This window comes from Hylaeus anthracinus, unplaced genomic scaffold (genome assembly GCF_026225885.1).
Source record: "Hylaeus anthracinus isolate JK02 unplaced genomic scaffold, UHH_iyHylAnth1.0_haploid 11989, whole genome shotgun sequence".
NCBI lineage: Eukaryota > Metazoa > Arthropoda > Insecta > Hymenoptera > Colletidae > Hylaeus > Hylaeus anthracinus.
The window spans coordinates 9,546,442-9,560,722 of NW_026534337.1; the positions used below are offsets into that span (position 1 = coordinate 9,546,442).

At 40.6% G+C, this 14,281-nt stretch overlaps 2 protein-coding genes across 6 annotated transcripts in view; one reads left to right on the forward strand and one right to left on the reverse strand.

Moving 5' to 3' along the window:
- Positions 1–14,281, reverse strand: part of LOC128887937 (synapse-associated protein 1) — a 114,119-nt gene that overhangs the window by 93,887 nt on the left and 5,951 nt on the right. For 2 of the 5 annotated variants that reach the window (XM_054144454.1, XM_054144458.1), the window contains exons 2-4: positions 12,484–12,690; positions 9,545–9,595; positions 8,905–8,990 (exon numbers count right to left, since the gene is read on the reverse strand). In XM_054144454.1, coding sequence (XP_054000429.1) covers positions 8,905–8,990; positions 9,545–9,595; positions 12,484–12,690 — 344 coding nt within the window. Of the gene's footprint in view, positions 1–8,904; positions 9,018–9,544; positions 9,596–12,483; positions 12,691–14,281 lie in introns of all 5 variants that reach the window. The other 3 variants (XM_054144455.1, XM_054144456.1, XM_054144457.1) reach the window with 3 other exon arrangements.
- Positions 1–14,281, forward strand: part of LOC128887947 (uncharacterized) — a 478,906-nt gene that overhangs the window by 1,386 nt on the left and 463,239 nt on the right. The window lies entirely within an intron of this gene.

Sequence of the window (14,281 nt, forward strand, 5' to 3'; positions counted from 1 at the left end):
AAATACTATAAATACTATAAATACTATAAATACTATAAATACTATAAATGCTATAAAATACTATAGATGCCGCCTTAATTTCTCTTCGATAATAAGGGGCGAGATTGGCGTCCGAAGGAAATAAATGGCAGGGGATGGAGAAAGATCAACCCCGACAGGAGTTGACAAGATCATGTCGAGGGAAGCGTAACGAGATAAAGGTTTCGACGTTTAAATGAAATGTAGGTTAGCAGATTTTGCACATGAAACGAAAGGGAATTATAGGAGAACGCGAGGAGAAGCAAATATGGAAACTTGAACGCTGGGTGGTTGAGGATTCGTGTGATTGGCAACTCAGGGAGATGGGCATTAACGGAATGCAGAGACTGAGAATTGAGACAGATTATGGAGATGTAACAGTACATATTGTTACGCATTGAAGGATGTTACTTTGAAGATAATCTGTATCGGTGCATGGTATCATATATATTAAAATCATATTTACTCGTTAAAAATAAACAGGATGTGCTAACTGGAAACTCATGAATCTAATATTCGAACAATAGTATTTTTTCTCGTTAACCTATAGAATTATACGAGCCGTTCACTGCACAAATAGATTAACTCCACTTTTTGAAAAATCTTAAATTCAAGTGTCGAAGCACTTGGTATAGCCATAACGTTTTTCTTTGCCAATTTGTGCAGATTTTCTGATTTCAGTACAATTCTGTCGAGCATGACTCGACAAAGGACAGCAAAGGCTTGGAGACTGCTTCAACGGTCTAATTAATACTTATAAATTCCCCAAAGGATTCGTGCGCGACCACGTTATACCGAAGACGAGATAACTCGAAAGAAGGACCAGTCATCGTCGAATAATCGCCAATCGGAAGCAACTCCGTCGGATAAACGGGTTTCGAGGAGCGATCGGAAGGAAAGACGACGAGGGTAGGCGGAAAAAACGAGGAGAATTTCCGGTAAGCAGCGAGGAGGGTTCCATGTGCACATCGGGCGCTTGATTTCCGAGAGAAGAGTCGCTCGGGTAGTTGTATTGATCGACGAAGATGGGGGTCCAACCCCTCGACGCGAAGGTCGGCTACTTGCTGACTGGATCTGGTTATGCTCGAGGAAATTCGTGGCTAGCGTTTCAGCAAAGCGGACTTCACCCACACGGTGCCGTTGTCCACCCACGCGGACGACGAATATAGCGACTTATACGTATGCATGCATTGTCGAGGAAAGCTCGGAGGTGGCCCGTTTTTTGATGCTCTTTTTCAGCGTTTCTCTAACCGCAGTTCCCACCAAAAACCTCTCCGCGATCCGTTCGAGTGGAATTAATAATTAAAAAATGTACAGTAGCGACCTCTCGGATACGAAAGAAATTTAGCAGATGTGATATACAAAAAGATATTGTTGTGCTTTTATACTTTGGACTCCTATGTGAGTGTATTAGTTCCACAACGATAGAAGAATATCTTTTTAGATTAAAAATAAAATTACTTCAAGACTTTTGAACTTTGAAACTAATGACGAGATTTTTGAAGAAATTTTATTAAAATAAATGATAGCTTCGATGTTACCACATAAATTTTCTATAATAAATATATACACAAATAAATTTTACATGTATCTGTAATGAAACATTTACTTGAAAATATCAAACCTGTCATTTAATTTAGGCAAGCTTCTTTGATAAACATAGAGGGTACGAATATTTATAGGACCGACTATAATACAACACATTATACGTTCCATACGAGATTTCACTCTCAATTAAAGGAGATAATCGGATTCAAACTCCCAACTGAAAGCTTAAGAACATCCAGCGATTCTTTCGGCCGTGAGTACGATATTAAACCTGCAAAATGGGACCAGATGCTCCAGCATGCAATTTCCTTCACAGGATTATGCACCAACACGTGACCAGAGCTATGCCCCCCGTATCATCGTATCCAAGGACCAAAGTTTCCGCGACGCACCTCTTTATCAAGGATCGACGATGTCCAGCGTCATATCTAGGCGCTCCGAGTCCTAGGCCAAGGACGAATCTGTTAACCAACCCTTCAACCCCGCGGCCTCTACCTATTTTATTTTTTTTCACAAGCTCTTTCGTCCCCTCGATTCGAGTAGAAACACGCCGCAACGCGGAATATTACCGGGACTTAATATAATCCCGCGGTAAGAGCGGAGCTTTCGCAATTGAATCTCGAGAAACTGGCGCGTTATTGGTCGCGCCGCGCCCGTTCCCAGGACTTCTTTTACGCGAGGAGAACTCCTTTAGCAGCGCCGGGAGTAACTTCTCAATTGTGTCCTGGAGGGGTTGGCTCGTTTTTATTCTCCATCCGTGGAAGAAGAGCGCCCGCGGGTCGCCCCCGAACGGGAACAGGAATTTCGCACGGCATCGCGAGGAACGGCATTACGCCAACGGCTGTTTCATTTCCGTGGCCAAGTTTCCTTCTCGGAGCTAATGACGTTAGGGAGATTGCTTCCACTTTATCGCGTCGACCGGTGTCTCCGGTGAGCAGGCAAACCAGAACGTGTCCTGACTGACGCTGATGTAGCGTACAATACACCTCGACAGGGAACTATATTTGACCTAAGACTTTGGGAACACGGAGCTACTTTGTTAAACACACACACACGCGCGCCCCCGTGGTAAGCTGTTCGGTCCTGCTACAACGCTTCCGGTGTAATTAAAGAGACAGTCTGTGATAATTTCGGATCACAAAATCGATCGCGAAATCGAGCCAGAGTGGAGTGAAAGATTCGAAGGTGCGACGATTGCTAAGGAATCGGATAGACTGTGGATGTTGAGGCACTTGTGGCGAATGAAAATATGGAGAAATCTACGAGGACGTGCATAAATGTAAAATTATACACCCTATGGAAGATAAGGCATACTTTCGTTTAAGTTTCAACTTTTTTCTGTATCAATATATTTTATGATTGAAATCAACGAAGCAGGTTTCTTCGTATCGCATTTTTAACCCTTTGCACTTGAAGCCATTTTGTTGCAGAATGTGCTGAAAGGAATTTTGTTGTATTAAATAATGTAGTATAAAAAGATTTATTTGATTTATTTGTTCGTGCTACTCGAATGGAAACATCCAAGGAAGTGTACATCTTTGAAAAAGTGGTTAAGAGAATTTATCTTGTCTGATCTCTCCCAAAGGGGACATCCGAGTGCAAAGGGTTAAATAAAAAAAAAATCTCGTTAACTACATTATGCAACGTACATGTCTTCAACTGCCTCATTTGTTCTTTCTCTAAACTAAAAATGTATAAAGAACCCAAGATGTTCAATTGAAGGTATCAGACTGTGCCCTTACGTGAACCCGCTGGAGTATCGACTTTTCTAATCTACTCCCTTGGCGATTCAACTGGAGCTACGAAAAAGATCTTTTGCTCCGAGGAAAACACTGCTCGGGTCTTTGCTCGGGTCGAGCCATTCCACGTCCACTTGGACGACAATCCTCAGAGGTGACGGTGAACTTCGGACACGTCTTCCACGGGAGTCCCTTTCGTTGCGCGCGTTGCCAACAAGCCACACGGAGTGCACGACCGAGCAATTTTAATATTAATTATCCTGTGATGTTTCGGATTAAATGCGTCGTAAGAAATTCATGCGCTGGACGTATCGCGTGGATCCTACTTCGAAACTGGACACGGAACTGTGAAACAAGTTTACACGAACGTGTGTCCTGCTCGAACTGGTTCGTGAATTATAGCCACTTCGCGGTACGGTAATTCAACGAACCGAACTAGTTTAATTCCGTCGTACTTGTTGCTGCGTTACATACACGTTATTTTATGAAGTTAGATGCCGGTAGATCTTTGATTTAATTACTACAACTGCAAAATTAGTTTTGCGTTGATTCGGTGAAGTGGGAATTTATTTGACGCCTTTCTTTAGGTATTAAGATAATATTTCTGGTGGATGATGGTACGTGTTAGCTTCACGATCAACTCATCGTTGATATATCTTTATATTGTTCGATTGAGTGGAATTATAATTTTAGGAATGTCTCCAGAATTCTTGATGAAAAGGGAATACAAAATTCTTTATTTTTGTATAAATTACTAGAGTTAGGAACAGTGTTGTAACAACCTAGATCTAAATGACAATCACATGGAGCTATCCGTAGATCAAAATCCTCACCTACAATTATCAATTTTGTTCTAAGACTGTCGCCATTAAAATTCGGAGAACAATCTTCCTACCGAATTCGCTAAAGCTCTCCTTGGAACTACCCCTAGATCAAAATCCTCAACAATTATCAATTCTGTTCTAAAACTGTCGCCATTAAAATTCGGAGAACAATCTTCCTACTGAATTCGCCAAAGCTCTCCTTGGAACTACCCCTAGATCAAAATCCTCACCTACAATTATCAATTTTGTTCTAAAACTGTCGCTATCAAAATCCGAAAAATCTTCCTACTGAATTGACTAAAGCTCCTCATTGGATAAGCTTGGCATGTCGCAATCTTTCAAGCTGTTCGCAATAAACGTCCCCATAGCGATACTCGTCGTTCAATATCTCAGAAAAATCTGCGTTCTTCATGCTCTCCTAAAGTCGAACAACAAAGACTAATGTACGACAACCAAATACGCCCCCGTACGAGCGAAATAATAACAGAAATATTACGAGTAGTGCAGTCGATAACGATACAAAGCACGAATTCCGTTTGTAAGGAATTTCTCCAGGGTCTCCTCCTCGCTGAACATAGGCAAACGATAAATCTGCGGAAACAACAGAGGTATCCGCGAAGACGCATGCTTTTATGTAGAAACTCGTTTAGATAATAACGTTACTAGGAACATGTTCGGGTTTTATCGGGCCCGTGGTCAAAGAGGGGAGAACGATACAGGTAGCAAGGAGATTCTTGTACAAAGCACGTATAATTTCGAAGTTCCGTATCTTCTCTGGGAGATACGGTGGACAGGATTGCACGCGAGATACAGAAATGTCGACGAGATAAAGGGGTCGATGCGCAACCAGTCCTCCAGGAAATTGCGCGATGTAACGTCGCGACGATTTTCTAACCAGTCCGAAAGCAAACAAACAAGATTCCCTGAGACGATTAACGCCGCGAATCGGTGGAATGCAAAATTAATCGCGGTAACGCGACACGAGAGAGACAACGGTTCAACGCGCGCTGCCAGGGCGAGCGAAACATTTTGATTCGGTGCAACAGCCGCGTATAAAAGCGCATTACTGTATTAAACATTTTGCTCGATAACGACCCATTCAATCGTTGTTGTCGCGAACGGAACAAAACAAACCTCGCGGCCGCGTAAAAGCAACCGTTATGAAAACTGCGCTGCTTTTATCGAACCCGATGTTTCGTGCGCCGAATTTCGCGAACCTCTTCGCATAATGCATCGTTGAAATTGAGTTTCGCGATTTCGAACATTATTTGTGGAGTGGAATTCGTTATTTGAATGTTGTTAAGTTGAGAGCAGGGTAAAGTTCCTTTTGCTTTATAGAGTAATGCGTGGATACTCTATTTTTAACCGACTTCGAAAAGGAGGAGGTTACTTAATTAGACATGTTTTTTTTATGTTTGTGCAATTGTTCGATGGTTAAACGATGATTTAACAACGTTTCAAATCCTCGAGTTAAAGATCCTTAACTTTGTATCTCATTTCATTGTCAACATTTGTAATTACAGGTGCAGTCGAATAGAATATTTTCGCAGTTTTTAAATTGAGTATTAGAGAACGTCGATGAAATTTCAATAATACGAATTTATATTTCAATCAGTTGCAACTAATCGCATCGCGCTTTTGAACACGCGACGTGAAATTCGAGACGCGTGATGGATATTCTGCACAATTTTCAATCCGATAGAAACGCGGGGTTGAAATCGAAGGTCTGCGAGAGATGCAGTAAACCGAGTAATTAAGAGAACTTTATTACGTTTATTATGGATTCGATACGAAAGGCTTTCGAAAATTTCCATAAAACGCAATGTGGATCGTCGATAAATGCTGCACGCGTAATTGAGCTCTCGAGCAGCTCGTATTTCAGGAGGAAAAAGTTACAATATCCTCGTTCGGACTCATTGGATTTTTTCTCAGCGGGAAGGAACGATAGTAATTTTTTCTTTTTCTTTCAACACGTGATAGTAGGGATTGCAAGTGTTTCCAACGATGAAACATAGAAGCGACGGGCGACATACGATGACGAGAGGTTCGCGAAAAATATTATTGATGAGATCGGTGCTGGGTGAAAAAGCTCCAGAGGGTGTGTTATCTGTACATCCGGAGGGAGGAAAAAATGGCGACCCTGGATCACCGGTACCGTGAAATGAATTCTACCGAATATGCGAGCGCGAAAATATATTTTCATCGCGTGAAGATATACACAATACGCATCATAAATAAACCATCCACCGACCGTTTCGATGATCCGAGTAAAGGAGTAAAGGATCGCGGTGAAATTTCGCTTTGCGTCCACTAACAATGCCAATGAAACAAATTTAAATAAATGAGCGTGATGGTTTAATCCGCGCGTTGCATTTGGCTATGACTATCTTGATTTTTATAGGTATATCAACTCTGGATGTATCTTACTTTCTTTCCATTCTTCCATACTTTCTCCATAAGAGAATTGTACATTAACGCTTTATTTATAGACTTTAATTCCAGTGTTTAGCTTCTGGAATTTATTCACTGTGTGACTGGTTGTCTACTTGCAACGTTCAGTGTTTGACAACAGACAGCTGTTGATATACCTAATAGTATAAAGGAATTAAATGTCAGCCTAAATTCATATATGGTAATGCAGAAAATTCTTTTTTAAATTGCAGACTGTTTCAGTAATGCTTCTGAGGTGTACTATAAAGTGTTAAATATAATCAGAAAGATTTCTCAGGTATGATTTTAAAATCAACCTACCGAGACTATCAAGCTGGTAGACAAAATATTAAATATAATCAGAAAAGTTTTTCAAGTGTATTATGCCATCAAAACCTATCAAATAAAATTCTCAGACAATATATCAACTGCTTTACGGAAAAAGTACTTGACCAAAGGATCACCGGAAGTTTAATTAATCCTACAACTCCAAGATATTTCACATAAACCTGGAAATATTCGATGTTTCGTACATTTTTTTACCCACGCTGTATTTGATTCGCGCAGAATAAACCGCAACCCGAAAAAAGGAAAAGGTGGAAGCTCTCGGAACTCGGGAAAAAATCCACGCAAAAGTTAATTTAATAGCTCCCGTGCATCGATGTCGTCGCAGGGTATCAGAGATCGTTAAACTTTATCGATTGCGGGCTGCATCATTAATCAGACAAGTTCACCGTGGCAAGAGACGGAGAGCGAGATCGCGCGAGGTTGTTTGACGTTGAATATTTCACGTCGTCGCATAGTTGCTGCACATTTTCGCGCTGAAATACGTCCATCGGTTGAAAATCAAATCCCTATTGTACGGAGGAACGGGTTACAGGCTGGTAAGCGCTGCGCACACAAACGGTCTGGATGGAAACGCGCGATGGCTTTTCTGTGCGCGAGCGATTCTCGTTAAGATTGCAATACGCGGACCCGAGACCGTGAAAAATGAATCATTTTCGCGGGATAAACGGGTCGGATATAGCACACGTCGAAGTCTCCGGGCCAGATTCGGACTGATCCGCTTATGAACGCAGATTTCGAATCTCGAGCGACTGAATAACCGTGAGAACGGAGAGAGCTCGAGCATTAATTTAAAACAAACAAGCACCTACGCGTCTCTGCGTCCAAGTTTCCCGATAATTTACGCTGCGTACCTCGAAACGGGCTCTAATGGTCGCGTTTATAAGCGGATTTCCAAGCGTCGCGATAACATTCGTTCTTTTGTCCTCTCAGCGTTCTCCCCCTCGAGCTTGTTTTCATCGACCACCGAGGGGATCGTTCTTCCGGGGCGTTTTACGTTGTTTTTCTTACATAAAAAAAGGAAGAGGTTGACGAGCTGTCTCGCACCTCGTAAAAGAGTGTCAGTGGTAACGCGCGGCTCGGTCCCTCGACGTTCGCCGTAGTCTATCCACGCGAACTTGGATCTAATTAAAAGTTTCTTTCGCAGTTTTCGAGCACTCGACGGGTTAAAATGATTAAGTCGTGCAACAAAGATAAACGTGTAAGGCGAAGTAGCCGTTAGGAATAATTTACGTCTCAATGGATCAGGTATCCGCGTTTCACCTTTCGAGGCTCGTGCGTGACTGTGTCACACGTTATGCGGGGTGAGTTCAACCGTATCTCTCTTACCCCTCGCAATGGAAGGAAAAGGCGGAGGAACGAGCCGGACTGTTCAAGAATGTTTAACTTTCCATAACGTCATATTTTCACCGAGTGCGACTGGACCATATTTTCGAACGAAATCGTGCGATCTCTTTGTACATTAATTCTCCAGGGTGTACAATGCGTTCTAAGGTTTTATAGAGCGAGGCAAGGGAATGATTTGGAGGGATTCGAAATTATTCAATTATTAGGAGACAAAGTTTCTAGGCAAGCTTTATGTATCGTAAAATTTAAATCTACAAGTGGAGTAGTCGTATCATGGAATTCAATATTTTAGAGTCTTCTTTAGCAGGTTCTTTAGCTCTAGAAATTTTTCAATTATTAGAAAACGAATTTTCTAGACATGCTCTATACAGTATTTAAATCTACAAGTGACATAGTTGTATGCATCATGGATTGTCGCATTTTGGAATCTTTTTGACCAGGTTCTTTAGGTCTCCCTATGAATATACATATTTTATATTTTAAACGCGTGGAGAAACTCGGACGAAACATATAAAACAGTGCTATTGCACTTGAAGAGAGAGGGACGTAATAGAAAGTCCAACATTTTTTTACTCCTTCTTTTCTATCTCAAATACCACGTTACCACTGGTACTCTCAACTGTTAACCTTAGTAACAAAATTTAAAAACTCACCGGCGCCGAACGGCTGCGGCCCATTTTTGTCATCAGTTGGAGAACCTTCCAGGCTTCCAGGTCCGCTGTCTGCGCCTCCAGTAGCACTGGAAGAAGGCAATGGTGGAGGACTACTTTACTACGCAATTTGTACTGTCCCATGTACACAGAGAATCGCCTACACAAGCAACCTTATAGGTTAACAAAGTATACAATATTTGAAAAGCATCGACAAGCCGTATAAGTATAATCAGTAAAAAATGTTACCATACATATCCGTTGCTCTTACGACAAAATTGATATCGCAAGAGTAGGTGCACTGTATGGTATGAATGAGAGTGAAGAAGAGGTGCACGGTGTGCGTGAATAGAAGTAGGATGCGTCGTCGTTGTATACCTAAGTATGAATCTTTGCAACACAACTAAGTATAGCAACTGCGATACGATATACACTGGCGCGTGTATGTGTCGTATGAATGAGAATTTTGCTAGTGCCTAACTTCTATGTTCTTGCTCAACTGAACGTGTTCTACTGTGGCTTAGTATGCTCTGCTATAAAGAATAACATGCGCTCTTAAGATTAGTAATTTCTTCTATCGATTTCAGCTAAGTTTTCTATTGCTAGAGGTGATCGTGTTTGTATATGATTAGAAGATACGTGCTAGTCTCTGTTTTCCCTGTTGTGTACTGTCCTAGGATTCCTGGAAATCAGCCTGGAACGATTGACAGTTGAAACGACTGAAAATCTGGTCTAGACAGATGCTCAAGACTCTCAATTTATTACGCTTCTTTCGGGGTAACGAGGTACATAATAAAGTGAGGTCCTCGAGAACGAAAAAGTTTCATTAAAGCATGCGTTGGAACCACTTTGAATGTTATCAGAGATGGAACATGTATATTTTTTTTTTTTTTAATCTTCTGTTGCATGAATTTTCATTTCATCGTTCGAAGAAATTACTTGGTATTTCTTGGTTGTCTGTACGAATGAATCGATACCTCGAGGATAGATCGAGCTATCAGAAATTCTCGAAAGATTAAATATGCAACGCAACAGAGGGTTAAGATATTTATTGTTTGGGATGGCCACTATTTCCAACATTTATCGTGAAATTAATATCGAGGTAAAAAGAAAAATTAATCAGCGACACCGACACGTTATGCAACATCGACTTCTGCAATATCTCAAACGGAGCAAACTGACACTAAACGGTGAATAATGAATAAAGTTCAGGTCGAAGGACAAACTGCAATATCTAGACAGCATCGAGAGGGGAACGTTAACGTATTATGCCCGAGATCGTCTAACGTCCGTCGCGAAAAAGATTTCAATTATTCTCGAAGAGAATGCTCTGGCGTTCACGGGCGAGCTACGGAGGGGAAATAATTTTGATATGTACTTTCTCGAAATAGAATGTTTCGTTCTGGATAGTTCGCTCGTTGCGAATATTTGTCTTTGGCCAATATCTCCTTTGGTGGGAATAAGCCGATAAAAGGTATTGCCGTGGCCTGATTCTAGCGTTGACAGATTTCGAGAGAAATGACTTTGAAATAGAATTTTCGCTACCCTCGTGTTTCACCCTTGAAACTATTTATCTTTTGTTAATAGCCTTTTTGCGACATCAAGCCTCTAGGAGATATTACAGTGGCCTGATTCTACCCAACTACCCCCATTGACGCTAATTCGTTCGGCGTTCCCTGTATGCATCGATGGCTGCGTCAATTAGCCAACCCGCCTGCTAAGTAATGCATCTTTTATCATTTTTATCGGCTAACTATCGAGCCCTTCGTTTAAACTCTTTCTTTGGACAAAATATGCAAAGGCGTTAGGGAATATTTAAGACAGCTTCTGACGCCTCTATGTCGACGTTTCCAACAATACTTTCTATAAAAAAAAATATAACAGATACAATAAGAAAAAGACAAGACTGTACGGTTCATTTATACCAATCTTTATCACAATTTACTCTAATTTTGAATTCAGATGCACTGTAGCGTGGACTGAAATTTAGGTCAAAAGGTCGAAAGTAAACGATGTCAAAATCGTCCCGGATATTCCGAAACCTTCGTGCTTTACACTGAATCTACGTCGAATTGAAAAATCAATAAATATGTGCGTGCCATACGATTTCGTTTATGTTATAAAAAGTGAAATTTCTGCCTGCGATCCGAGAGTAACTAGTGAAATTGAAAACGCGGAATATTTCCACGAGCCATAGGCGCGTTAATGCCGACTAAATATTTAACGCGGGATATTTACATTTCTGTCGAAATTTTGCAGCAGAATTTCGCGCGTCGTGCATCAGTTTCCCCCGTGTACATCGAATTTTTTAAAAGTATACATATAGGAGCGATAGGGGTCGAATAAAATGGGATGAAAAATGACGTCGGCCGGGCAAGTGGTGGCCACGTGGGGTTAAGCAGTTTCGACATAAAAAATCATATACTTGGTGGAAGGAATACGGTGACGTACTCGAGGTACCCTAAAGTGGTAGGTGAGACGATACATCCTCGAGAGACGAACCATTAAATATGAATTACAGAACCATTACATCTCCAAGCTCGGAACTCGTATTTCGATACTAGGCGATCAAAGTGCAAACACTTTGACATTTTTTAAATGTTTAAGAATTACACTTGCTAATTTCTTTGCGAGTAAAACCGTGGTGGTACAATTCTTCAAACGTTGATTTGCGCTCGCAGGCGCGATCAACACATGCAAATGTGAAAAAAAAAAAGATTTCTAAAAAAAAAAAATATATCGTAAACGATGACTTACACCACAACGGTTTTCATCCCTTCACGTATAACTACAGTGGGAACGAATAGGATGAAAGTTTTCACCTGGCACTGGTAGTACCGTGGCATTTAAAAAAGCTTCCGGCCACGTTCGTATTAATGCTCCATAAAAAAGAGCCGCTATATCGATCCGGGTTTTTTCATTCCAACGATGGACGATTCGTATCCGTGTAAATATTCGAACTGTTTACTTTCAATATCAAACTGTGCCCGGAGATAAAACTTTTTCCCACTGCATCATGGGTGGCGCCAGGGTTAACGAACCGTTGTTAAAATAAATATAGAGAATTCGTTCCTAGTCCCTTGGATTTCATTATTCCAAATATTCATAGACAAATTAGACAAAGTAAACAAATCGACCATTATTCATTTTGCGTGTCGAGCATTTTTCGTTGGAGTCACGTTCAGGACTCCCAGATGTTACTGAGATTAATAAATGAATATTTCGAGCAAAAAACTATGACCGAAAACAGACACAATTTATATTTGAGATTTTTAGCTCGTTTATGTTCAAGTTTATCACATTGAAAAGCTATGGAAACGTACGTCGTCTATATCAAATTGAACGAGTATAAATATCGAGCTATGAAAAACCCTGTTCTTGAAAAATATAGACATCTACGCATGTACCATTTGTAGGTCCCGAAAATGACTCTGAAACAAAATCAAAACATAAAATAGATAATGTCTCGATTAAGACTCCCAAACATTCGAGGGTGGTATCGTCTTCGCCCTCTAATCTTTTCCACCAACCACGTTATTTCTTCCAGCGAGTATACGCTCACATCGAAAAGTATCTTTTTACCTGCTGGCGTCATCATCTTTAGCCTGTTCCGCGGCAGCTTGAGAGTTTGGTGCTACCTGGGTCTCGTTCATTCCTCCCGATGCTTGAACTTCGCCTTCGCCACCGTGAGCACGGCTCAATCCCGGTATGCCACCGCTAAACCAACCCGTCATCTGAGTCTTCACGCCAGCCAGCATTTCCAGCTTGCTGCTGCCGCCTTTGGTTGGGCTGTTGAACACAGAAAACATGTTTTCAATCTACGTGGACGCGGCACGTTAATTAATTGACGCGGGTAACGACGATAAAAATGCGTTTCTAATGCTCGTGCGAGAGGAAAGGGAGGAAAAAAGGTTGCGCGATAATAGCCTACAAAGAACTCTACGCTTGCAGGGAACGCAGGGTGATTTGAAAAAATATGTTTTGCTTTCGAGCGTGCACCGTTTACAGCGAAAAAGAAACGGCACGTTACGAGGGGTTCTTGCTTTCGGTGCTGAAGGAATGAATGAAGAAATTTATTCTGGATTGTAAGTGAACGTTGTGAATAATATTCGAAGGGGCGTGGTCGAGAAACAAGAATATTAACGCGGTGCGTACTGTGGAGTGTTTTAATTAAAGGACATTTAGGACAAATTTATTTGCCGATATCGAATTTTGTAGAATTTATTATTATGGAATGCATGAATTGATTATTTTGTTCTTGTTTCTCGAGGTAGTCGTTAATTAAATTACTTCTTTCTAATACTAGGGACAATTCGTTTTTGTGTCGTACTACTGAAACAACTAATTTAATTTACAATCGAAGGCTAGCTAAAGTGCACTGTAACATTTTTGTGATACTTTTTATATTATAATAAAAACGAACATTTGGAACATTCCTAGGCACTAGCTACTAAAACTGCTATTCACCTATGTTGCTATGTATTTTTAATAAAAGAGTATGTTTGCAAAAGCTTGCGATATACTCTGCCATCATGCTCTGAAAAATATCATGTACTATCTGCGTCCACTATCATATTCTCATGAGAGAAAAACATACTTTATCTATTGGACATACTGTTTGTGAATACCACGTAAATAGAGAAGGATTAATTTAGGAACGACATAATTTCATAGTTGATTGGTCAAACAAATTACGTACGTAGTAACGATATTACTAGATTGATTTGAATTATACATGTTACCGAACGAAACCATGAATGGTACTTTCAGGTTCCTCGATTCGCGTTAATAGGAATCGACATGACCCAATTATAAACTAATAAACTTAATGCACTTTGAATAGACCTCGCTCTATTTTATATTTCCGCAGAACGAAAATACCACAAAGAGCGTCCACCTCTCGAGGTTAATAGCATTAACTCAAAGAATAATTAAGTAATCGAAATGAAAGTACGATTCGCTATTTCTCAACGAATGAAAACTCGTTTAGCGTCTCGGTTGTGTTCTTAATTCTGTTTACAACCGAAACACATTCAAGTTTTAATTCATAAAAGGAACATTTCCCTTGTAAAATATGAAACACTAATCAAGGTGACGACAAGACATAATATAATATTTAATTTAAACAAAGCTCGCGATGAATTAAATAAATATTATCACGAAGCGTCATTGTTCGAATACCCACGAGGGGTAAACGTACGTTTCAACCCTCCATTGTTTGTTCCCAGTTCGTTGTTCCACGCCAGATAAAAACTTGTTTTCAACGATGGTTATTGAACCGGATACGATGTTTAATTTCAATAAAGATCGCGATGAATTAAATAAATATTATCACGAAGCGTCATTGTTCGAATACCCACGAGGGGTAAACGTACGTTTC